Source organism: Heliangelus exortis, chromosome 10 (genome assembly GCF_036169615.1).
Source record: "Heliangelus exortis chromosome 10, bHelExo1.hap1, whole genome shotgun sequence".
Taxonomy (NCBI): Eukaryota; Metazoa; Chordata; class Aves; order Apodiformes; family Trochilidae; genus Heliangelus; species Heliangelus exortis.
In genome coordinates this window covers 12,024,970-12,050,899 of record NC_092431.1, presented here as the reverse complement: position 1 = coordinate 12,050,899, position 25,930 = coordinate 12,024,970, and the positions used below count along the sequence as shown (strand labels likewise).

General features: G+C 38.7%; 2 protein-coding genes across 16 annotated transcripts in view; one reads left to right on the top strand and one right to left on the bottom strand.

Moving 5' to 3' along the window:
* The window catches only part of SEC24D (SEC24 homolog D, COPII coat complex component), a 185,173-nt gene extending 183,350 nt beyond the window's left edge, over positions 1-1,823 (top strand). For 11 of the 12 annotated variants that reach the window (XM_071753506.1, XM_071753501.1, XM_071753498.1 and 8 more), the window contains one exon: positions 108-1,823. In XM_071753506.1, coding sequence (XP_071609607.1) covers positions 108-248 — 141 coding nt within the window. In that variant the 3' untranslated portion in view covers positions 249-1,823. The remainder of the gene's footprint in view (positions 1-107) is intronic. The other variant, XM_071753509.1, reaches the window with a different exon arrangement.
* METTL14 (methyltransferase 14, N6-adenosine-methyltransferase non-catalytic subunit) overlaps positions 1-22,317 on the bottom strand; it is a 32,706-nt gene extending 10,389 nt beyond the window's left edge. Inside the window, exons 1-11 of one of the 4 annotated variants that reach the window (XR_011727757.1) lie at positions 22,123-22,317; positions 21,622-21,710; positions 20,818-20,905; positions 18,762-18,842; positions 18,316-18,403; positions 15,850-15,940; positions 13,843-13,984; positions 11,296-11,388; positions 9,804-9,920; positions 5,653-5,863; positions 5,173-5,421 (exon numbers count right to left, since the gene is read on the bottom strand). Coding sequence is in view for 1 of the 4 variants with exons in the window: in XM_071753510.1 (XP_071609611.1) it covers positions 5,108-5,421; positions 5,653-5,863; positions 9,804-9,920; positions 11,296-11,388; positions 13,843-13,984; positions 15,850-15,940; positions 18,316-18,403; positions 18,762-18,842; positions 20,818-20,905; positions 21,622-21,710; positions 22,123-22,188 (1,380 nt within the window). In the remaining 3 variants the exon portion in view is untranslated. Of the gene's footprint in view, positions 1-3,894; positions 5,422-5,652; positions 5,864-9,803; positions 9,921-11,295; positions 11,389-13,842; positions 13,985-15,849; positions 15,941-18,315; positions 18,404-18,761; positions 18,843-20,817; positions 20,906-21,621; positions 21,711-22,071 lie in introns of those variants that run through there. The other 3 variants (XR_011727756.1, XM_071753510.1, XR_011727758.1) reach the window with 3 other exon arrangements.
* Positions 22,318-25,930: the final 3,613 nt, after the last annotated feature.

Sequence of the window (25,930 nt, the reverse complement as noted above, 5' to 3'; positions counted from 1 at the left end):
GCTACTGAAACATGGAGATTAGTTTTGGTGATCTGCCCCAGGACTGTACAGTAATCAATACAGGGAAACTGTACTGTTCTATCCTAAAAATGTATCTTTATTTTCAGTTGATGATTGTCAAACAACGAGAGCAGCCCGAAATGCTTTTCCGACAGTTCCTAGTGGAAGACAAGAGTATTTATGGAGGAGCTTCCTATATGGATTTTTTATGCTGTGTTCACAAAGAGATCTGCCAGCTGCTCAGTTAAGAAAATGCAAGTTATTTGTCAGTTTTACTGATTTTGCAAGAGGGATGGTTATTGTGCCTGAAGGTTGGCCCAGAGCTCCACCCTGCCCAGGCATTCTGCTGTGCTTCAGTGGCCCTTTTCTATGCTCTTTTTTGTACAATTTCATTTCACACCTCTCAGCATGTATTCAGTTTACACTAAGCTGTAGAATAGAATGTTCTGCACTCAGGTATTAAATCTTCTGGGAGGGAGTTCTGACTCCTTCTCTAAGTTGAACTGCCAGATTTCACACTGTCCATGCTTATAAGCATATGGTATGCATTTATTAAAATATAATTTAGAAAACTGTTTTGCTTTTGCTACTCAAAAGTTGTAGAAGAGCTAGGAAGGAAAGATGCTAAAAATATACATGGAAAAAAAAATTACAAACCATTGTTTTTTCTAAGTGAAGGTATACAGCTGAATCAGTAATGCAGTAATCATGTAGTTCAATTTGAGTACTTCAGAATCCTTCATGTAAAGCTAATCTCTAAAAATATAATTCCCTGTTTCCTGGAAGGGACAAGCATAACTTCCTTTCTACAGAAGCAGCACTGGGCAGCCTTCCACACCCAGAATTATCCAGGCCACAAAAATGCCTTGGTTTATAACTGGACTTGAGCAAGTTCTAGAAGAATGGACGACAGGAAGAGTAATCAATCATTTTGCTAAGTTTGGCAGATAATGCCACACTATGATGGTACAATTCTCTATTGTCAAGTAATTTAGCATATTATTTAATTACATTTTCAAAACTGATGAGCTAACTGGAATATTCCCAGTACAACTTAGATAAAAATCTGTCCTTTAGTGGCAGGTCCGCTGTACGCCAGTTGATACCCTAACCACAAGTTATTTGTGGTGCTATAAAATGAAAGCATCTTGTGTAATACCAGTTCTATGACAGTGACTCTTCTCATATGATTGATTTATTCAGCAGTCACTTCTTTGAAAACCAAGGCTCTGGTAATTTATGTTCATATATTTAAGGTAAAATAAGAAAGCCAGAGTCTTTGGCTCTGTTTACCTCATGTCATATTAGACTATTTAGGACCAATGCCTCTACACCAAACCTGAAAACCTACCTTTACAAAAATCAGTGTTTCAAAGAGAGCAAAAAAAATCAAAACTATGAGAGTTGGGCCTCTTAAAAAAAAAGCCAAAAAAAGTGCCTTTAAACATGCTAATGTCACTGCTTAGTGTTTCTCATGTTAATATCCAAGATAAGCAGCCAAGATGCATCTTTTTGCTTGACAGCCGTTTGACAGCTGTCAATAGTTTGACACCTGTTTTGATAAAAACTGTTGTATCCTTGTGCATTGTCTGAGAGCTCTTTCAATAGGTGTCTAATTAAGCAGCTCTATTACAGAGATCCTTGGATTCAATTTGGCTGCCATGACAAGCACTTACGTTACTGTGTAAAAAATACTTGTCGCCATTCCAACTCAGAGTACTTTGTAAAATGGAACCTACCTACTTGTAAAGCAGATCTACTTGTAAAAAAATGAATGCATTTATTAAATACATTCATTATAAGTGTGTTTATTCTTTCATGTACTTAAGTTACTGAGGTTTTTTTATGCCATCAGCCTCTAGCAGAATCTATCCCACACTTGTTAAACAGCAGCACCTAACTCCAGGTCACTACAGAGGCACACTGTCTACTTGGTCAGGTCAGGCTACTCTTGTTTTACACCAGGAATTTTGGAGCACTAGCAAAACACCCAGGGAGCCAGCACGTGCTGTTCAGAGCAATGCTGTAGTAAGACAAAGCTGTTTATGCTCCCATAGCTAATTCATCAGAGCTCAAGCCTTTTATGTAGTTAATTTTACCTGCATTAAGGCATCACAGTGGCTGAACTAGAACCATGACACAGATGTATGTTGATACAGCAGCTGTTGCAGCAATAGTAGAAGTTATCACAGAGATATACAAGTGCAGTTCTTGTCTCTAGCAGAACGGTAATATTCAACTCAATATTCACAGTAAATTAGGCCTGTTTTGCCTTTTTAATTGCTGCAGTCATTACATTCAAATAATAGAGTTTTACCACAGAACTTACTTACCTACCAGTTGCTTTTTTACCCATGAGGACCCTAATATGAGAAGAATTAGTAAGCTTTTCATCCATGTTATTGAGCTGACCTTCATCACACTGGGTGATTTCTACTACAGCAATAAGGATGCCACCAAATTTACCAATTCTGGAAGGAGAAATATTTTCTACTGGAACAACATCCCCTAGAAACGGTGGGTGTCATTACCATGTTCAGTTAACTCAATGGTATCCTTAAAAAGCTACATTCAACAAACAAGACTTAGAATGAAAACCTGTGTAATAGGCTTGAAGTGCTCGTTTACTATGTTCTGCAGTGCATTCTGGAGATGTCTCTCCCATGGCAAGGGTTATTAAAACATCTGAATATTCTAATGTTAATCCCTTGCCTTAATGCCATTTAACTTCCATTGTCAGATCAAATTTGAGTTATGGTCCAAATCAGCGATTAAAAAAACCAAATTACCAGATGTTTTTACTGTATTAAGTGGGGTAGCTGGGGAGTATTGACTCGGTACAGGATTTTTTAAGTATCATCTCCACAACCACCAGTGTGTTCCACCAGCCTTTGAGCACACTCCCTCCTGCACTGCTGCCTTACCTGTGCAGACAACCTGCCACTGCTGAAACTACCTGCAGCCTGTATCCACAGGGATCTTTCTTCAGAGAGGACAAAAAGAAACTTCTGTTTCCTTGTCCATTAGCCTTGATTAAAGAGTCAGTTGCTTGTTAGCAACATATATATTACACTTCCCTGGTGAAGCTGGCCTATCCAATCTAACAGTCTTTTTTTTCCAGTGGTCTTTATTCCTTCAGCCATTTCAGCTTTGGGGGCAAAAAATGAGAGAAAGCTAATGCTGCATGCTCAAGAGGGATTTATTTGGTAGACTTCCTTTTTACAAGACCTTGTGCAAATAATTTTGCAAGTCGCTGAAGTCTTGAGCAGCACTCCAGCTTCTGCAAGCTGATACAGATGCAGCTTTCAAACAGTTTGAGTCTTTATGTTCGGAGTAGTCCACACACTGAACTACCAGCTACGGACATAGCATTTTCTACTAATTCCCATTTCCCTTTTAAATTTTAAGTGAGAAAAAAAGACTTGCCACTAGTACAGAAGCAACCTTCTTACTTTTGTGTGTCTCCAGTGTTTAGTTTTTGATTACAAACTTGATTAGGGCAAAAATCAGAAAGTTTACTTACTGTGGCATGCATCTATCAGACACCATTCCAAGTAGTCCTTGGCAGACTTCACTGACAGAAAATTAAGCACTACTGTTAAAACAACCCCCCCCCAAATCCAGCCACCCTTCAGATGTGCCAGTGTACCACAGAAGAAACAACGTAAACAGCAGGGGGAGTTATATCTGGGCTCTTGATGTCCCTCAGCAAGCATGTTACCAAGGCCTTGAAAGCTGAAAAGACCCTAAAAATTTGTGTTAAGGTTTTATCCAACAAAACAGCAGCTGCTGTCTGCTCTTTTACAACAGTAGGGAGGAAAACACAGTAAAACTTCATAATTCCAAAGCCCAAGGAGAAGAAAACCACAAAATACTATGAAAAATACTTCAACATTAGCTTTGAGAAACAAGTTTAATAAGCCATTACTTTACAGGACAGTTACTTAAAAGCTAGACTTCAGCAGGGAAACATGAGACTTAAAAGCCTGTTTTCCAACACATAAGACTTGGAGACTTCAACAGCCAGGTTTGTTCAGCCTGCAGAGTACTGACCAACAAGTTCAGAGTTGTGGTTTCGCTGAAATTACATCTTGTACATACCCAAGTAAATCCCTTTCTTTTCACACAGTACTTGGGAACTGATCATCCACTGTCTATTTCCAATACACAACATAATGTCCACAGCAAAGCAAAACTCTGATTTAATTACTGTGCCCCGGTTACTCAGGTGACAAGTTTCAGGAAACACAACATCACCTCACATTTCCAGTGCAACCTCCAGTGAGGTCTTTCTACTTCTCATGCTGCAACTGCTCTGCAACAGAAGTTTTCCCTACCAAGGAACAACACATTTATGAACAGACACTGGGTGAAAATCCCTACTCAAGAAGCAATCCAGATCTGTGAAAAAGTTCTGCGCTGCACATGAACACACAAATTACTGCTTTCCATGAAGCACAGCACACAGTACTACCACTCTCCTCACTACAAACATGAAGAGTGCATATACACCACGAATGAAAAACTTGTTCCCAAATTCCCAGGAATAATTCAGAAAATTTAAACCAAATAAGAAAAAAATAGAACTCTATTTATTCAGTTTGCTCCTTGGTCTCCAACAAGTTGAAACAGGTGTCAATAGACACAGTCTTTTTCTTCCATGAGTAAGTCTGCTACGGCCATGCAAGTCAGAACTGCATTTCATGCCCATTCCATTGTATTAATCCAAATCCAAACCTGAACCTCCAAAGACAGAAGAGGAATCTGTGTTTTGGAGAAAATTACAAAAGCCCACACCTTGCAAGTCTTGTAAGGGAAAAGCCTCTTCAATCCTGTCTGAGGTGTGATGCAACGGCACTCCCTGGTTCATAAGCTGTGAGGAGGCCAAGTTAGTACTGCCAGGGACAGGGCCATGCCTGCTTGGTGAGGCAATGTGCCTGGTTGGTCACTGGAAGGCAGACTATCTGTGACTGCTTGCACCAGAAACGACTTTAAAAGTCATCTACCTCAAGTCCCCAGAATAATTCACTTCAGCAAAAACAAAACTAAGAAAAAGATTCAGAGATGAGGCACAGGACCAGGGGAAGAAGCGATTACCTAACAATCATCAGCGTGTGGGGAAAGCTCCTCTATGGGTACCCCCTCGCCCCCCTCTGAAACCACCCCTCTCACCCCGGAAGTTTGTTCTGTTCCTCTCTCTGCCCCTTTCTCCTCGGCCTGCTGAAGTCCCTCCTCTTCCTCCTCCCCTTGGAGCACCACCTCCCCTGTCAGACTTGGACTTGGGCGGTGGTGACTTGGGCCGAAGTCTCTCAATCTCCTCTGTACAGCCGGTAAGGTGGGAGTTTGGAGCTGTGAAGTATGCAGAATATGTTTCTGCATTGAAATTGCTGTTTGTGAGGGTGGGTCCTACAGTCAGCCAACCTGGGGAACAAAACCAGAGTCACCAAAAGCAAGAACATACTTATGATTCAAGGCCAGTATTGCCTTTTTCCTAGAAAAAGGAAGATTTAAATGATGGGGCCACAGCTGTTGAAAAGTTAGTATTTTAATCATCATCTGAGGCCACATAATGGATTTTAGTAGAAGCCAAGACAATAATGGTTAAAGTCAATTAAAATTTAACTGTTCACCAGAATTAAATGTAACAGTTACCTGGTCGGATTGTACTGTCCCTTCCAAAAAGATGAAGACGTCGTCGCCCAAGGCAGAAATGCTCAATGATGTGAAAAATCTCTACGGGTTTTTCTATGTTGCCAATTTCAGGCTCTTCTGTGATGATTAGGTCAATATCAACATTAGCATGGATGAAGTCACCATCTGTACTGCGACGCACAGTTCCCTTGATACCCATGAGGCAGTGCTCCTACACACAGAAGAGGAGCTGTCAAATGCCACACATACCACTACAGCACACACGGTCCCTAGTTCGAGTATAATGGAAAGACAAGGAAATTCCACACAGAGTAGATCCCACTCTTTATACAGAGAAAAGTCAGAAGAACTAACTAGAGCAGAACAACCTGGAACCACCAAAAGAGCCTTCTGAAAATAAAGCAGAGTAGTTTAGGCTATCGGGCTTTATGAACTACAACTACCAAGTAGTAAAACTCATAGGCTGAGATATTTGAACTTCTTCAGTTACATAAAAGTTGGGCTGAGGAATGATTTTGAAGAAAGTGATGGCAAGAGTAAGGGAATAGTTGATCAGATTAATACTTGTATCCGGTTTCTGATCCTAACTTTATCCATACAAATAATTTTCAAAGTTCTTAGTTATAAAACAGTTGTGAAAATACAATGTACTTTTTCATACTGCACTTGCTACGAAAGTAGCCTTCAGCTTAATTTATCACTGCATCAAAAAGTAAAAACATTATCCAACCATCAGTGCACTCATCAGCATTAAAAATGTTCTTTAACTCTTGTGTATGTTGCTTTTGATTCCTCTAAAACATAGATCACTAAGTGACTAGAATGTAGAATCTATGAATGAGGAATCACCATAATTGGCACAGGATGAGAAGAGGGTTCTTCAAAGTTCTATTTCTGGGAATACTAAGCTTATGAGCTATTTCTCCCAGTATCATAAAACACCAATTCGCCAAGCACCACCAGATGGCTCTGAAAAAACTTGCAGACAAGAGTATATAATGATTTCCAGATTTTTGGCACAGGTTGTAAGAGTTAGTGAATAAAGCTGAAAGGCAGAATATATGACCTATCAAATCTATGCAGCTGACCAATTGCACTCAAGCTACAGGGTTTTTGAATGTTAAATTTAACTGAAAAAGGCAGAATACTGCTAAGCAAATTACCCATCAAGTAAAGCCTTGCACATATAGTGGTTGTAAGAACCTTAAGAATATCATAGGGGTTGGAAGGGACCTTGAAATATCATCTAGTTCAAAACCTCCCCTCCCACTCCCCCAAAGCAGAGTCACCTATAGCAGGTCATATAGGAACACATCCAGGTGGGCTTTGAATGTCTCCAGGGAAGGAGACTCTACAACCTCCCCGGGCAGCCCGTGCCAGTGCTCTGACACCCTCACAGTGAAAAGTTCTTCCTAATATTTATGTGGAACCACCTGTGCTCCAGTTTATAACCACTGCCCCTTGTCCTGTTATTACTCACCCCTAAGAAAGGCTTTACTGTCCTCCTGGCACTCAGCCCTTACATATTTTTAAACATTGATGAGGTTATCTCTCACTCTCCTCCAAGCTGGAGACCCAGCTCCCTCAATCTTTCCTCAAGATGTTCCACTCCCTTCATCATCTTAGTTGCTCTGCACTGGATTCTTTCAAGCAGTTCCCGGTCCTGGAACTGAGTGGCCCAGAACTGGACACAGTAGTCCAGATGTGGCCTCACCAGAGCAGAGTAGAGAAGGAGGAGAACCTTTCTTGACCTACTGACCACCACCCTTCTAAAGCACCCTAGAATGCCATTGGCCGCCTTGGACACAAGGGCAAGAAGCAGCTCTTCTTTAGTTAGGAGAACTAGCTAAAACATTTTATTATAATAACACATGGAATGTCATTAATTAGTACCTTAGAGTCTCTAACAGGTGGCACTGCATAAATCATGCACCTATAGAGATTCCCAAGCTAACCATAACAAGATAGCCTTGGCTGCTGTAAGCACTGACAGACTATTCAGTCAGAATAGCTAGGTCAATTTTCAATGTTTTTTTATAAATACTGGCCTAAGCCCAAACCTTACTCAATAAACAGAAATTCTCTGATACCAGACACTATTCTCCTCTGTTAAAGAAAGACAAAGTCCGCCCAAAATTTTCCTGTTAGTTTTAACCTCTCCCTCATGAGTGAGCTGCAGATATTTGCAATGCTATATGCAATAAATATATACTATTTTTACGTATAAATTTGTAACTAGTTCAACACACTTTCAAACAGACTTCAGACTCAAGTAAATGCAGGTCAAAGAAAGATTCCATATATCTTAAGGGAAGTTTATACTCCTAAAAACCAGCACATCAAAGAGATGAAGATGTTTAATACTAATGAATAATAAATGAATGTGGAATGAGTCTCAAGGTTACTGACACTGAGTAAATAAAGAGTTGGATGATAAATAATTTAATCTGCCACAGTTCCACCTACTTATACCCAAAATAATTCTTTATTAATCCTATGTACATTTGTCTACAATTTTGAATAACATATGTGAGTTTCTCTAATGAGAGTATGTTTTTTTTTCTCTGCAACGTCTTCAGTACATGTCCTCCACAACACAGCTCCGAGAAACTATTTAATTTAAAACAAGCTGACCAATTCTGTTACTCGTGCATTCCAGTCCTCCTCAGGCAGGCAGGAATCCTGTCTGGGTCAGGCTCCGGGCACACACTGATAATACACTCGACATATTTAGACCATCAGCCAGTCTTGAAGTTATTTTTTATTACATCCATTTATAATCTACAGTTTCACAGACTTCTTTTGTCATCAAGTTTAGTCAAATTCTACTGCTAAATCTACTTCCATTCTAAAGATGTTCTCTGGAAAGCAGCGCGTTCTGCACACAAGGTGTTGCTAATAGACCAACCGCTTGTTTACCATTCACCCATAACTGAAACAACCCAGAAGTCAAAAATATTTCAAGGTACAGTAACATTTTCTATTCAGTTTCCATCTTCCTCTCAGAATTGCACCCTTGTTCCATCTGCCTATGAACCCTTCTCATTCCAAAGCTCAAATGAGTATCACATTTAGAGGAATATAGCAGAAATTTACCTAGCAATGTTAAATGCAGGTGAAACTTTTATACCTCTGTCCTGGTTTGGGCCAGGATAAAGGTGATTTTCTGTCTTGTACTTCTGCTTTCAGCTAAGTCTCTTGTAAGTAGCTGCACTTGCTGAAATTAATAGCAAGTTTCTCAGACAGTGTCTGCTTCTAGGACTGGTAACGCTTGATGTTTATAGTTACTGCTAGAGACTGGTATGCAGAGCCAAGGACACTGCTCAGCTCTGAGGAACATTTTACCCTCCAGAAAAATAGAGGTCCCACCTGCAGCCCTCCTTTGGGGAGGAACGGACAAGATAGGTGCCAGAATTGACCAGAGTATTCCATCCCATACATGTCATACTCAGTATAAACTTGAGGAATCACAAGGGTCAAGCCACACTTTCAGCTTCCTGCCCTTCCTGCTTCCCTTTCTTCACCTGTTCCCTGTTTCCTTCGGCATCCTGGAAGGATCCCGTCCGTTCATCTGCCTGTGGTCCTGATCCGTGCCAGCCTGAATCTGTGTGTTCCTGCCTCCAGTTCCCGACTGCTGCTGACTCCAGGAGTCCAGCCTGGACTTTCCCAGGGCTGCCCTGCAGCCTCAGTGGTGACGTGAGAGTTATTGGGGGGAAAAGGAGGAAAGGGACGTGGTATCAATTTTCCTGTATATTTGTATATATTTAGTAATTTTTCCTATTTATCATTACTGTTTAATTAAAGTTGTGTAGTTTAGTTTCCAGCCCATAAGTCTCTCTCTCTTATTCTCTCTCCTTTCTTTATCAGGGAGAAGAGAGATATTAATAGAGAGCATCTGTTACTCGGTTTAATTGCCAGGCCAGTGTTAACCCATGACAACCTCACACTGACAAAAATCAGGAAGGGGACAGAAGGTCATCATTCATCCTATGAGTATATTTATTTCCATATAATGTACTTTCCAGAGTAGAACTCAGTCTTAACATCTGCTTTCCTGAAAGCATGTCACCAATTGATGTGAAGCAGGCAGGCATTTCACTATCATGAAGAGGCAGGATGGGGACAGAGGAGAAACCGACCCAAATTTTTACCTTGGTTCTTTGGAAAACAGCCTTAGGGTCTAAAGTCTTGGTCTTTCCAGGATTGTTCTTATTTGTTTTAATCCAACAAATGTCCTCACATCTTCTGTAACCCCATTTGCGTAGACACTAGATAATATAAACAGAGAGGACAGTTTACACTTCACCAGAAGCCTAAACTGAACACTTATACAGATACTTGACTTTTCTTAAAACACAGGTAGAAGACAAATTTGTCACAGGTGAATGAAACACTGAGTTTACTGGCAAAACTAACTGTTTTGTGAAGCTGCCCCCCAAGAATTAAAATAAGCAGTTTATGTGCCCATTGACTTGTCTGCAGATAATTTAATTTTTTTAAACAACTACCTTCTGCACAGAAGTTCCCCACGGAACTCTGCACTCATTTTTACTTACTGACACTTGAAATTCATTAAAATCAGTGTGAGAACATAGTGATCAGCTGCCTTGACTCCGTCTGTACTAATACTTGCAATCTGGCAGTTTTTCATATCAAAATTCTATAAGAAAAATAACCAAAAAGCCTTTGCCACCATTTTGCGGGTTTTCCTAGATCTGAAAACAAACAAACAAACAAAAGCCCAGCAACAACCAAAAACGCCCACCAAACATGGCTTTTTAATGCTTAACTCCAGTATGCATGGTCTTAGAAATGGACGAAATTAGGAATTAAGGACTCAAGCTCATTTGACAATTGCTGTGTTGACGAACTGTCCAGCTTCCAAGAATATGTCTATGACCAAAATCAGTCTATCCAAAACAGCTACATTAACCAACCTCAGAAAAAAAAAAAAGCAGATAAAGCCAACAGATTTGTAAGCACATGCTATCCTTTAACAAACACCATATCGCTTTAATAGGAAGCACTACTCAAATCAAGCAAAGCACATTTCAGCAGAGAAAGAGCTGACTGAAAATTCTTATTCCACTCTCCACAAACACAAGCAGTGCTACCCTGGCATACAGAAAGATTACTCTAGAACTCCAGGATCCAGTAGGGAAATACAGCTTTTGAAGCTCACAGTTGCAAAGCATTTTCACAGTTTTCTGAAAAGAAGCAATGCTACTTACACAAATTTATCTCATTCAATGGAAGCAGCACCTTTCTACTAACAAATATTTCTGGCAGAAAACTATTAAGATTTATGTTTAAATAACGATGGTGCACATGCACTCAACATGACAACCTGCTCCTGTTGTTCACAACAACATACATACATCAAAACCAAGACAGCAGAACAGCTTTCTAGATCCCATAGAATTATGCTTCCTCATATAGTCACAGCAAATCATCAGGAGAATAACAGTATCTAAACAGTTAATGCCAGAGACACATTTTTTAATCCACTTAAAATTATATATATCCTCTACCACAGTAACAAATCGATTCTCAGTAGCTACAGTTGAAAACACAAAAAAATTCAATGATAAAAATAAACTCTTCAGCCTGTCCCTGAAAAATTCAATTAAAATATCATCTTACCACTCGGCCAAGATCCAGACCCTCGCCTGAACCACACCACAAAAACACAAATGACCTTGGTGCTGCAATTTCTTCTATTTCCAACTTCATGATCTAATAATAGTAAAAATAGTGTTTCTAAATTACATATGAGTTACCAATCACATCAGAAAAATACTTAATACATATTGAAGTATTATCACAGAATCCACCATGAAGCGATTTTATTAAAGCTGTTAGTCTGTATACCATTCACAGCCATCCTCTTAAAATTGTTTTCCAGGAACAATGTTGTAGAAGTTATTTTATCAGTAACAAAGTGCATGTTCTGAACATAGCCGGTGACCAGCTTAATTATCGTTTCACAGAAAATGTCTATACAGAAATTTTTAAACTTAAAGAACTAATACAACCCACATTTTTTCCACCCCCCAAACCTCTGCTTCATTTTATCATTTCATTGGTCACAAAAAGGTTTAATAACAGAGTAATAGTGCTGTTTCTTTCCAGCCCTGGAGTTACTTATGTGAAGCTTGTGAAAACACATTAGAAAAAAATCAGCTTAATTGCTATTATTATATAGGAAAGACATTCTCTCCATTTTCACTTTTAGGAAAAAAGCAGCATAAATTTATCAGGACAGTGGTTCAACAATGACAAACACATAACATTCATTATGAAATAGGTTCAGTAGCAAAACATCTGTTACTCATTAGAAGTTGAAAGGATTATTCTGTAAATTGCTAACACATCAAATCAGGTTTCATTCATTGTCAGGACAAATAATGCAGCAGAAGCCATCCTAAGAGGATATTACTCCCAACTCAGATGATGGTTCCTGCCTCCAACACTTCCAAGTTTTTCTGTTAGGACTGAATGTTTTTCCCCTAGGCAGTTTTTGCCTGATGTAACAGAATGGCTAACACAGAAGCTGCCTATTCCTTAACATGGAGTTCCCAAATCTTTTGTTGCAAGCATGAATGCCTTTGTTTTCAAATTCATTCCTTAAAGTTGAATTGAATTTTATTTTGTTCTCATGATCCTTAAGTTTGACTGGTTCATTGATGCATGCCCAGGTTTCAGCCCAAGGACAAACCACACCTAGTTTAAAGTAATGCCATCATTTCCTTCCTTTAAACTTCATACAACACAGGTAAAAAAATCCCAGCAAAAACTACTTCAATCTAATGATTCACTTACATTATGACAAATTTTCTGCTACTGCAGACATAATCCTGCATACCTTTCAAACAGGGTTTCTAAACCATAGGTATTTATTAGTTGCACAGGCCCACCCAAATGCCCGAACCTAAGAATTCCTGAACCTAAGAATTCCTGACATGGTAATGCAAACATTTTTTTAATCAGCTACTCCTCTCTACTACAGATTGTCTGCCTGTTGTGAGGTTCAGGGTGTTTGGTGGGGTTTTTTTGGTTGATTTTTTTTTGTGGATTTGTTTGTTAGGCTTTTTTGGTTTTGTTTGATTGGTTGGTTTGGGGTTTTTTTAACAACTGGAGATACATAAAGTGCTATTTATAACAGTAGCACTCAAGTTTTTTTATTCAATTCCCCAACTGAAGAAATTCTCCACTTCAGTCTCAAAGCATGGGGCAATGTGGCAGCAGGCTTGAGTCATGAAGTTGCTAATGTTTGATTGACACCCAGCACTTCACAGTCTCAGCCCTCACTGTATTTTTCCAGTGCTGACTTAATTGAAAAGGGAAATGCAAAGAATGTCACTTATCGAAACTCCTCCTCTTTACAAGCATGTACATGAATAACTACAGAAATAACCTTAAAATCTTTTGTCTCAGATCTCTAAATGTTTACATGCACACAACAAAACACAAGCACCAACAGTGATTTCAAAAACAGATCACATCTTGCACATTAAGATTTCATCTTGTTCCCAAAGTTTCCCAAATGTTCCCCAAATTTCATCTTGTTCCCAAATGAAATCAACATAGCTTCAAGAAAACACCTCTGATGCAATTAAACAAGAGGTGAATACATGAATACAAGAAAAAAACTCTTTTAGGTTTCTCAGGATTACAAGTGGTTTGACTGTTAACATTTTCTACTCAGTTAATACTGTGACGAAAGGAGGTATGTCAGTGAAGAATACTCATCTACTCTTGACTAAAGACCAGTGAATTAAAAAGTATACCTTAAAAATATCTTAAAGAATTTCAAGACACAAAGGAACCTCAACAGTGCAAACCAAACAGAAAAGTTATGGAATTTGAGCATCGGAAGAAAACCCACTATTATTAGATTTAAGCTTTTAACCATGCTCATGAAGAACAGAGGTGTATTGAATTCATTTGAAGGTATATAAACTCCTCCAAAAAAATGTCTTTAAACACAAATAGTATAGACATGCATACAGTAATATAAACTTATGAAAATTAAAAATCTAGGCTTTTCTATAAATAAAAAAAAGCAGGAAAACATATCCCATATTTTCCTGAAAATATATCACAAATATTTTGAAACCAAATTAAGTCCTCAAACTATTTGCTTAAATACATGCATGAAATCATTTGCACAGCAAGAAAAATACTTACATCATCCCAGGTCCAGCATTTTTCATTGGCAGTAATGCCAGTCTCTCGGTAGTATTCTTCCAGAGGTGGTTCCAAGAGAATCACATCAAATTTGGACTTCAGTTCCCTAATATCAAAAGCTTCCAAATCTGCTTGTAAGTACCTGTTTGAAAAATGACAGGTTGCTTGGACAAGTCATAACTGTGGTTTGAAAATTATACTTCACACAGCATTTCTGTACAGCCAGTTAAGAGTAAGGTCTCCTGTGCAGTTCATATACCTCAAATGCAGTAGATCCAGAGGTAATGCAAAATGAGTTCTCATGTAACCTAGGCTGGATGCTGCTGCATTATATATTTTTAAAAGTAGTCGTTCAATAAATAGTTGTTAGGATACTAATTTAGCAAGTAGGAGACCAATGTCAACACTGTATCAACATCTAGTACACAATCACTGAACTTTCTGTACCCCCATGTACTAGACAGGAGAAAACATCCACATTTAAGAGGCAAACAATCACTGCCTGGCTACCAGACATCTATTTTGCTTCACTTTGTGAAAGCAGCACATTTTTAGAATTGCCATTTATCATATGTTACGTTCAGAAGATTCTGAACGTGGTTAATTTTCATTTAGCAGAAATGTAGTTCTCTATCACTACAACAAAAGTGCAATTTCCCCACATACTGATTTCATAAAATACTCAAATTCATGCTTACAACTGGCCTTCATAACTGCCGACCAGTCACTGCTGTATCAGTATCAAAAAGAATTACACTGCCTTCCCCTTGATACCTTTAACCTTAGAAAAGCTGATTAGCAGACCACCACCTCTCCCTTCCTAAGCATCTGGAAGAGATTTTAATTCCAGAAGTGTTTGGTGTTACCAGCAGGCACCATTTGATTATTATTTTCTCCACTTCTGTGCTTCATGGCTAGGAATGCCAAAACATATCTAACTTCAAAATAGCAACCTGAGTTTTGCAGTTGTGTCTCAGTTTTCAGACAACTATTTCAGAGTTTTCATGTGACTGTCAAGAAAAACAGACTGGTTTACTTGGTACAGATTACAACTACAGCATATTAAAAGCATTATCAGATAGGTTCAAACTGGCTACCAAGAAGATGAAGACTCCCTTTTTACGAGGAGTCACATGATACAGACAAGGGGTAACAGGTACAAGTTACTTCTGGGGAGTTTCCTACTGCATTCCAGAAGAAAATTTTCACCATGAGAACAATTAGTCACTGGCACAATCTCTTAAGGAAAGTGGTGGATTCCTCTAAATTGAACAGTTTTAAGACTCAGCTTGACAGACTGCTGGGCCACTTAAAACTGTATTTTCACATAGAAAGGTTAGACTCGATGATCCTTGGAGGTTCCTTCCAACCTGGCATTCTATGATTCTATGAAATTCCAGGGTGCATGTTACATATGTATACTGTGTCTTAATGATCAGCAAAAACTCAAGAGAAAATTCCAAGTTAATAGGACAAATCACTTCCAGCCATCCTAAACTGTTTTTGGTCTTAACCTACAAAGTAATATCTGATTAATGGATATGAAGGTAACAGCTGAACATGATACAAAAAAAAGCTGTTACACAGAAAAATTAAGTTTATATCAAGAGGCCAATTTTTAAAGCTTTTCTTGTTACTGTAAACTACATGGTATCAGCAAGATTCCAAATCATGTGATGTTCTTTTACTTCCCAATTAAAGCCTGAAGCCCAGTCAGCTGACAGTTCTGTTTTTAAAATCAAACCTTTAATAAATAATGACAAGAAAACCTGGAAAGAAAACCTGGTTTCTATACTATATTACACATCTAGATTAAACTAACAAAAGCAAATTGAATTGATTCTTCTGATGTTTCAGTTCATTAATTTGTATATACATACAGAAGTGTAAAATGTAAATTCCAAGCAGGTGCTAAAGAATTGCAAAAAGGTGCTAAAGATTTGCAAAGCAGTCAGCTAACTTCAAACAGGTCTGGAGAAGAAAAGCATTTTCCATAAGAACACTTACATGGGAGGAGTGTTAGATTTAGATATCAGCTCATCCTTCAATCTGATGAGCTCTCTAAGTTTTGGATATTCTTCAAACCTATCTGCTAAGCCTAAGAAGAAGAAAACATTAAGTTAACAACTACTTAAGAGAGTAAATTTGTATCATTAAGCATTGTCCAGTATTCTGATTAGGTCCAAATATTAATACTTAGCCTCATTTTAGTTTTTGTTTGAACAAACCTTCAAAGCAGCTTTTTGTTTACTGCATCACAAAGGCCTCCTGCCTTCACCCAGTTAATGATGGTTCTTAAATGCAGTGTCTATGCTCTTATCTTCTCCAGAGCACTACAATGATCAAGAGTTCACAACTTTTACCAGAAGGAAATGATCTTTCATTTAAATTAAAAGCACCACAATGATGAAAGTTATTTTGTTATCCCTCCCACCACAAAAGTTTATATTAAGCTTTAATTAAAAATCATTTACAGAATACTCTTATTTATCCTAAGGTATCCTAGACTAAGACAGCAACAGATGTTTGCCTTGTTCCTTTAGGCAAACCTTATATTGAGCTCTGGGGTCAGTCATGAAGATTTGAAAAAGTGTGTATTTATTTCTTGGGTTCCTAGGTTTAGCTTTATGATGTTAAATTTTCAAATCTTTCCCATGTATAGAATGCAATAGGGAGAACCCTAATTAGGTTTTCTGAAGCAATATGTTTTTTTTAGAAAAAAGGAAAGCAAACTTTTACATACATTACATTCCCCCTTCTAAGTACAGACAGTACGTGTTTTTGTTATTGCTATTTAGTAGGCTCAACACAAACCCAAAAGGTACCATTTCCAGCTACCAGGCAGTATCAGTTCAACTTTATAGGAGCTATTTACAAAGCTTCATTTTAGTTCAAATCTACAACTTTGAATGGTCCCAACCCATGGGATTAAAAAAAGAAGTAAAATTAAAGAAGGCTGGATACCAAGAATTTTTCTTACTACATTTTCAGAGAATACCCAAAATTTATTTTCATTCTTTTCCTTAAATACACAACATCTCAAACACTATGGTGTCTAATTTCCACTGCTGTGTTGCTTCCCATCAATGCAAGTCAAATACTCCTGACCAGCAGAAACAGAAGCCAGTTATCAGCAGATAAGCAGGAGATGCAAAAGAATTTTCAACCAAGATAACTTTTGTTGTTTAAAAACAGAACAAACAACAAACCAACCAAAAAAAAAACCAAAAAAAAAAAACCCACAGCTTTCATCCCCTCTTCCAACAGCAACGTCAAAAAAGATATCACCTCTCCTTCCCTCTAGCTTTTTGTAGGGTCTCCAATTACAAAACAGCACCTAAGCAGACTTCTGATGTCATGTAGAAAACATATGCTAACCAATATGCAACTTGACATACCTCATGTCTAATAAAGGGTCTAGACTAACTGCTGCTCACACCTTCATTTCCATATTTAACATTAAGTACAACAATTTGTCCAGTCCCTTCCCAATTATTATGCAGCAAAGAGGTCCCAGGAAGGAACACAGGCTGCTACTCTTCATACTCATTTCTGAGAGCAGTATTTGAAGTATGTAACTTCAAGAAGCCCAGATACTTTTAAGATAGATACTTTTAAGATAGACATAGAACTCAGCAAAACAGCCCATTTTTCATACTTAAAATCCAGATGTGTTTTACAGAAGCATTCACAAAATATAAAGAAACTAACTGCCTCAACAAGCTAACAAACCTCTTCAGGCTGGCATCAAGAAACACAACAAACTTTCCCTGACAATCTTGAAGTTGGCAAAATAGAAAACTGTTGCAGAAAACTGCAGAGGGAGATGTTCTGCTTTTTTAAAAAAGAACAAATGACTACTAGACACCCACTATGGAAAAAGGGAACAAGCTATACCTTAGTTTTAGAAAGATTAAATTCAGGCCTAATAAACTAACATTTCAATAATAAGCTCAGAAATGGCTGGATGAACAGGAACTTAAAATAAATAATATCCTCTAAACTATCAATTACATGTTTGGTCTTCTAATCTAATGAGCTGTCAGCAACTACGTAATTTAGCTAGCAAACATTATCCATATTGCTACTATTTTCCATATTTTACATTCTATGTGCATTCTTCGTGGCAAGACAGTTGAGGAAACAGCTCAGCAGTTATTCAGACTTCCCAAGGTTTCAAGATCTGCTCACTAGACTCATCTACTTTCTGGAACCAAGAGAGATTAAATTTTCAAAAAAATCTTCCTAGTTAAGTACTTTCAAATAAAGCCAAGAGTATGAAGAGACTCGGTAATAATCACCTAAGAATAAAATAATTTGTATCAATTAATATATTTATATGCATGCTCACAGAGAGACAAAACAATCTCTGTATGTGTAGCTACATTTCCCAGTAAATGCACGGAACTAAAAAGGGGAAGAAAAATCATTTTATTCAATAAAACTTCTTTATCTTCAGTTTCTAAGACATACCAACATCTCTGATGAAGTTCTGGGGTCTGTGTCCTGTGTCCACAAAGTGTTGGCAGTAATCATTGTGAGGATTTAAGCTCTGAGTACCCTGCAAAACAAAAGGGAGTTAATGAGAGCAATGTTGAAATAACTGCACATACAAATACATACTACACATGTTAGTCTGATAAATGAGGAAGTGACTGTGGCTTTTTTGGTTTTGTTTTGTTTTTTCCAACATGTCTTTGTAAGCTATGCTAGCCAAGCCCATCATTCTGTTTTTAGCTCCAAATGAGGGCCACCATTACTATGGCTCATTTTAAGTTGACCCAGATCTTAGGTTAGATAAATGTAAACACTAGTTTTATCTTTCATAGGAAAAACTCTTACTTGTGAATGCCAGTCAGAAATAGTTTAACACAACTATGCCAGCTTTCACTAGACTTCCTATCACAAAAGCAGCTCACCTTAAGAAAGGTACTAGAATCTTTGTAAATCTCTTCTTCATAGGGCAGGTTCTCTTCATCTTGCTGCAACTCTACTTCATCCTTGGAAATAAAACAGATAATACAAGTATGCAAAAGATGATGCTGTTTCTCTCTTTCTTATGACACTTCTTAAGGAAAGAAGTGGGCAGTCTCCTCAAACAGCAGATCATGAATGGTTCCAACTTCAGTTTTAGAAGAGAAAAAAAGATCTGCCTCCCTCCTTGATGAAAGTGTAGGCAGTGCTCTTTATGGTCCCACACTTAATTTTTGCCACCCCAAAATTTCCTTTCTTGGACTAAAGCAAATCAACTTCTCCCCTCAACACACATCTTAAGTAAAAAGATGCAGAGAGGAGGCTGTTATTACTGCTGCATTTACCCCGCCTTACCATTTACCCTTGCCATTTTTAAGCTGCCTAAATGCAGAATGAAACAGTAAGTATTCTCCATATTTTGATGCTTCTAGCTGTTGGAATTTCAAAATTTCAGAAATTTTTGTTGTGATTCCAAATCTGAGTTTTGAACCAAGTCTGAAATGTCTACTGTAATCAACAGGCCAGATTACCCCCTCCCGCTATTCAGGCAAAGGATGTACAGATACAGTGTCCTTTTTTGTTGTTGACGTTTAACCACAAGAGAAATACTACTACCCATAACAGTAATAGTGTTCATAATGAACAGGAATGAACAGCAGACAGGCAGCAGTGTTATTCAGATAAAAAAGGCTGAAATCTTGAGTTTTATGAAAAAACTATTTATGCCATCATAAGCTTACACGTTTCCCCTCTCCCTCTCAATCTTAGCCTTCTGATGATAATCACTTGTTAGATACCTACACTTCTGAATCATCTCAGTTCTCTTCATGCCTTCCTAAGTCATTTTTATTAAACAGTCCTCCAGTCACAAACAAGAAGCCCACAAAACCAGCTTTCAAAGGGAAAGGAACACAGTCAAAGCACAGACAGAATAAAATCAGAGACTTAGGTTCCTGTACATAATCATACTTGTTTTCAAAATCTGGCTGAAACAAAAAGTACCCACAATATTCAATTCAAATGACTAAAGGTATGTTAAGCCATTATCATGATTCAACTAGGCAGGATTTTTTTCAAGCCTCCAGAACAATGGCATAGAAGCAGTCCAAGCTCACAGGACATGGCTTGCAAAAATAGCATAGAAGAGGCCTGCATCAAATTAGCTGGCAGACAGCAAATTGAACCACAGGCGTTTTTTTTTGTTACTCCATGAAATTTAAAACTTGGTCTGAGATAGTATTATTAAAATATTATTCAGTCTCAACAATATATCAAGAGTACAGTAAAGTGGTTACAGCCAGGGCAAGTCTTCCTCATGCTAATGAATAAGATATTAATGACAAACTTCATGTGTTTTGCCAACTGAAGTGATTTAAACACATTTATTTCACAGAATACAATTATTTAACCACATACTCGGTGAAGAAGTAAAATAAACTTGTATGAGCTGATCACTAATGTGAGCATAAAATCCCCACTTCACAAACAGTTCACGTACTCTGCAAATCTTCTTTTAGATGGTAACTTAATTGGTTTGCTATGCAACACATACAGACTATCACTTAAAGAGTATCTGTCCATTTCCAAATAGACTTTAATAAATAATCAAAAAGTGTCCTGTTAGCAAGGACTGTTGGCTCCTGGATAAGCACCTGAAAAATGAAAGGCGTGAGTCTGGCAACCACTTGTGACACACTGCCTTTCCCTATGGGCACTGTCACCTAAGCCTCCCTCCTCCTAGGCACTAAGGACTCCAAACACTGGGTTCTGATGCACCTAAGCCACGTCTGAAGACAACTACTATATCATCTATGCCCTCTCTCTTAGATCTCTGCAGTGGAAACATCAAGGGAGCTACCACTGAGGGCCATATATTTAAAGTATCCATATGCACTGCTTTTGTTTTTATTTAAATACACACACACACATACTTTTTTTTTTAAAGGCATGCAGAGACACGTGAGCACCAGAGAAAAAGCAACTTTTTGTTTTCTGTATTACCTTATATTCTTCAATCTCTTCCTCATCAGCTTCTCCCTCATCTGGATATTTGCGTTTTGCATTTGGTGCAGAAGTATCATAAGCAGCCCTATAAGTATCCAAAAAGAATTCTCATATAAAAAAGTTTTTCTCTCCAGAGAGACCACTTCAGAACCTCTGATAACCTGTTTTTACTACACGTTTCTGTTATAAGTCTAAAATTGCTTTGAAACTTGATCTATGAGAAGCTGTTTCTGTATATCTGGGACCAGAACAACTTCTTAAGGACAGCACTGCCGAAAACAGATCTCTTCCTTTCTCTTTTTTTCTGTTCTAAACGGACATTTTATTTTAACTAAAGCAGTGCATCTACAAAATTAAGCATGCTCACACAAGAAAATTACTATTACATGTGAGAATTAAAAAGTGCTAATTACTCTGTCCCAGAGATGTCTATTATTCCATAACAACTTTTAAACTAAACTGCCCCATAACTGCTCTTGGCTAAAGTATAAAGGCTCTAGGACAATGCAAGTAGTATACTCCAAATTCACACCTCAGTTTTGCTCCACAGTGTCTTTTGAACTGAAACAAAAGTCTGATTGATTTTAAGAGAGTGCCTAAACATTACTCACCTAATTCAAAGTTCACGTTTGAGTAAATTTAAAGTCGATGGTGTGTTTTTTTTTCAATGACTGGTATGTTTTTAAACAAAAGACAATATTTCATTTTGCTCTTTGGAGCACAACCTCTTCCTGTGTCGAACACTTGCATTACTATTAAGAAAACCCCCATTTCTAGCAGAAACTTCACACTGATACTGACCTACACGTTTCTCTTGTTTCAGCGATCTCCCGCAGGTCATCTTTGCTGTTCAGCACGGCTCCGATGCTGTCTGCGTTTTCGGCTCCTAACTGAACAAAGGGCGAGATAAATTCAAGCCACAATTACCACTGTGAAAGAAAAAAAAAAAAAAAAATCCGGAACAAACAGCAAGAATTAGTAATCCAGAGAGACGCTCTTTTAACGCGACACACGCACCAGCCAGGCCTGTCTGCAGGCGGCCGGAGGCCCGGGGCAGCGACCACCCTTCCACACCAGGCCTGCGAGGCCGAACCAAGCAGCTCCCCGGGGCTGGTGTTTCCCGCTGCCCACCCGCCGGGCACCAGGGACCAGTGGCAGGGCCGCTCTCTAGCCTCACCGGCAAGCAGCGGCCATACACCTTCCCCTCCCCCCGCCCTCCCAGCCCCGCCGCCGCTAGCAGGGTCTTTGCACCTGAGACCCGCGATGACGGTGCGGGGCCCATAGGGACGGCCTCGCCGCTACCTGCTGGGCCAGGAGCTGCCGCCGAAGTTTCTGCCGCTCCCTGATCTCCTGCAGCCGGCTGTTCATCGCTCTGCAACCGGCGCCCACGGCCCAGTCCCGCTCCGTTCCGCTCCCGCCGCTACATCACTTCCGTCCCTTCCATGGGGGCGGCTGCGGCTGTCGTGGCTGCCGCGTGAGGCGCCAGTAGCGACAGCGGCCATGTTGGCTGCAGGCAGCGGGGAACGGGCCGAGCTGGGGTCAGCACTGTTCCGACCTACAAATAATCCGATTCTGAAGTGGCATACATGAGACTCCAGAGTAACGGAAATCTGGTTTCCAGAGGCCTAAGGAGTTCCTCAGCAGTCTGCTCACCTGCTTGAATAGAATTTAAATGCGTTTCTAGTGTATACATTAAATCCGTTCAACCACTGCGCGAGAGGTTCATCACTTACTGCAGGCCACCAGCTACACGCAACCTTTGGCGACCTTTTTCAAGCAACGGTTATTGTCCAGGATACTGCACAGCTGTGCTGGCTTACCGCCATTTGTTGCAGTTTGGGGGCCCCTGTCGGTTTTACCTGCAACCATTTGTGTCATTCACCGCCCCATCCATCTCCCACCTTAGTACATCCTTTATGACCAGTTCCAGTCCCCAATCTAGTTATTTGTAAGCAAAGCTTACATCTTTCTGATTGCTTAAATTCCAGTTTGAGGAAGCTCTGCAAACTCGTTTAAAGCTTTTTTGATCTGATTTTTGGTCTCTTCCTTGCTTCCTCATTTCCCCTCTCATATTTTATTGTCTGTCTTTGAATATATGTAATTTATCCTGCATGCTGATTTTCATTTTGACAACTGTTCACACTACTACAATAATGAAGATTGAAATAAAGGTCTGCAGTCTGCATTCAAAAGTTGTGCAATAAAATTCAGTTCCTATCATCTCACAAAAGGAAGCACTAAAGAATAAAGAAACATTACAAGTTATCTCACCACTTATAATTAATATTAATGCTTGCTCTCCTGAGGTAGCATAATTTTCCCTGTATTTTTCAGTCCCAAAAGGCAAGAGCAGAAATGGGACATCAGCTCTGTTATTACATTGAGTATGGTGTTCCTCTGCTGGTATCTTACTGCCAGATATCATCACACTTCTGTGATAAAAGCTGTTATTCTCTGTTTTGTTTTTTTCTTAATGTGATATATATGGTATACATGTCAGTGACATTATCCAGGTTGAATTTAAAACTGAGAAAGATACATGAAGGGAAGGAAGTTAGACCAGTGCAGACTAATGGGAAAGAAAGTATTTGCAACTATTCACATGCTCAGTGATTGAACACTCTAGAGAAATGCTGAAACTTTTAAATGTTAAAACCCCAGAATTACCAAGAGGTGATTTTTTTAATCTCTTTAGGGAATACATTACTTGTTACACTATCCTATCTAGAGAAATGTTATGGAAAAAGAAATGCTATCTCATACTACTGCATCCTTCTTTGATACTGTTGGCTGGAATTAATACAGTAGAAGTCCCTGCCCAGTAACAAAATCAATTCCTCCTGGATGTGATATGATGAAGTTTGTGTCAGTGTTTTTAGAACTGGTTGCTAAGACAAGCTCATCTTTACAACACCAATGGCTATAAACTATGTTACACTAGATACATATGCTGTTCCAAAATTTTAAAAGCTTGTATTTTTGCAAAATAATCCTTGCTCTGTGTATACTATGGTTTTGGCCCTCTGAATCCTGTGTGCAGCCTTTTTCTGTTAATTATCAGGCCAAATTCTGCCAGTCTGAAGTCAAGACCTACACAAGTACACACACTACACTGTCCAATCTAGAGGTTTGGGTTTGGTCACTGGTATTAGTGGTTTAATTACATTCTCTGTGGTCTTAAATCTTATAATGGAATGATCAAAATAGAATGGAATCGTCTAATCCAACCTCATACTCTGATGTCATCTCTGATGAGATGGCAAACCCACAAATCTGCAGTGCTGGAAACTTATCTAATCAAGCCAGTTCCCCTGTGAATGACTGTTCCTCACACTAGGCATTCAACTGCAGATGGAGCCTTTGCAAAGCTGTCTGAAATACAGATGTGGTGTAGCATATGCTGTAGCCTATTACCCTGTTCAGGGATCTTTCTACAGCTGTTTTTTTTGGGGAGGCGGGGGTTGTTGTTTGGTTTTTTTTTCAACTTACGACTTTGTTGAATAACATTCAACTGTGATCCAGATACTTCCCTTCAGATCTATGAAGCGAATTGTTTATCATCCTGTTTTTATTTAACTGATGATTCCTGAGAACAGTATCTTTTACTTCTCTTTATTGACATGCATTCAATCTTTTTAATTATTTCTACTATTGGGATAATTTTTAACTTGAATTTTGTCTCCCAGCATACTTATATCTATTTCCAACCTCAAGCAGTTGTCTCCCAATGGAATAAGCAGACATTCTATGCCCCTTTGTTTAATTTAAGCGTTATATTATAAAATACAAATAATGGTAGAAGTTCACACCTGTTTAGAACTTGTGTTATACTGACATAAATTCAAGTCTAGTCTACTCCATTTGGCAAAAAAACTGCTTGCTTCTTTTATGTGAGAAGAAATGACTGCTCAAGCTGCTTAATTTACCACTGTTCTCTCTTGGTTTTCACATCATAAACTTCAAACAAATTATGCCCTATTAGATGTGCAATAAATTTATACATTAAAAGCACCAAATGGACCAAACAGATTAAATAAAAGATAAATTCTTCCATTTGAGATTAATAGAAAAAACATGGACTAACATCACACCCTCCCACTCTCATGTTGCTCTTCCCCATGCTTTTAGTCAAGTACCTGGATTTTGTGATTTAAAAATACCTTTAAAAGCTGTTAACCTCATCTATGGGGCATACTTTGAATATATGACTAACCACAACACCCAGCGGTTGTGGCTGTGCATGATTTTCCACCTCTCCCTCAGGACGTGTCCCTGCAAGACGGCAAATCCAACTCTGAGCACCTTGCAAAGACACTGCAGCTATGGATCTATGCAAATTCATGGTAGCAGTTCAAATTTTGTTTAAAAATCTCCTAAAAGTAACTTATAGCAGCATAGTTTTTATTATGACAGTTCTGCCTGTCCTTAGCTAGCCTTCATAAACACACCACCACAAACGTTGTAGGTCCATTCCAATGGAAATATTCTACTTCTCTCTACTCTTCTCTTCTCATAGTGTTCATTTCTATAGTAAAAGGTAAGATTTAGATCAATCAAGATTTAGATCCTAGGCATATGTGATTTCAGACATGCTATGTTGCATGCTACAGGTGCCTACATAGCTTGCCAACAGCTATATCTGTATTTAACAAAAAGATTAACACATTCTTTCTTTTGCCAGATTCAATCAATCATGTCAATCAATTTACAATCCTCCTTCTAAATTGGAAAAAAATTTATCCAAAACAGTGCCCTTAGTCCCAAAGTCCCACTTCACTTGGGAGACCAAGCTTTCCTGGCTTTCCACTGTGTTCCGAGAATCTGTTAAAATACAACTGGCTTTTAAACTGAAATATCTGTGCATATGCCTCAACAAAGAGAATATGAAGAGCGGAGGAATTCCAGCTTTATGTTGTGTTGTATCTAGCCCTGTATTTACTCCTTCTCATTGTAAAACTGCTCCCAAATTGGCCCCCTTTCCCATTTTAACACTGCTCCCTTTGAGAGGCAAGAGCAAATCTCTAGTAACTCCATGAACTTCAACAATATTTGTTCTATCACTGAGCTGAATGTGATCTACTTCTCTGAAGAGCAGTACAAATCTAATTAT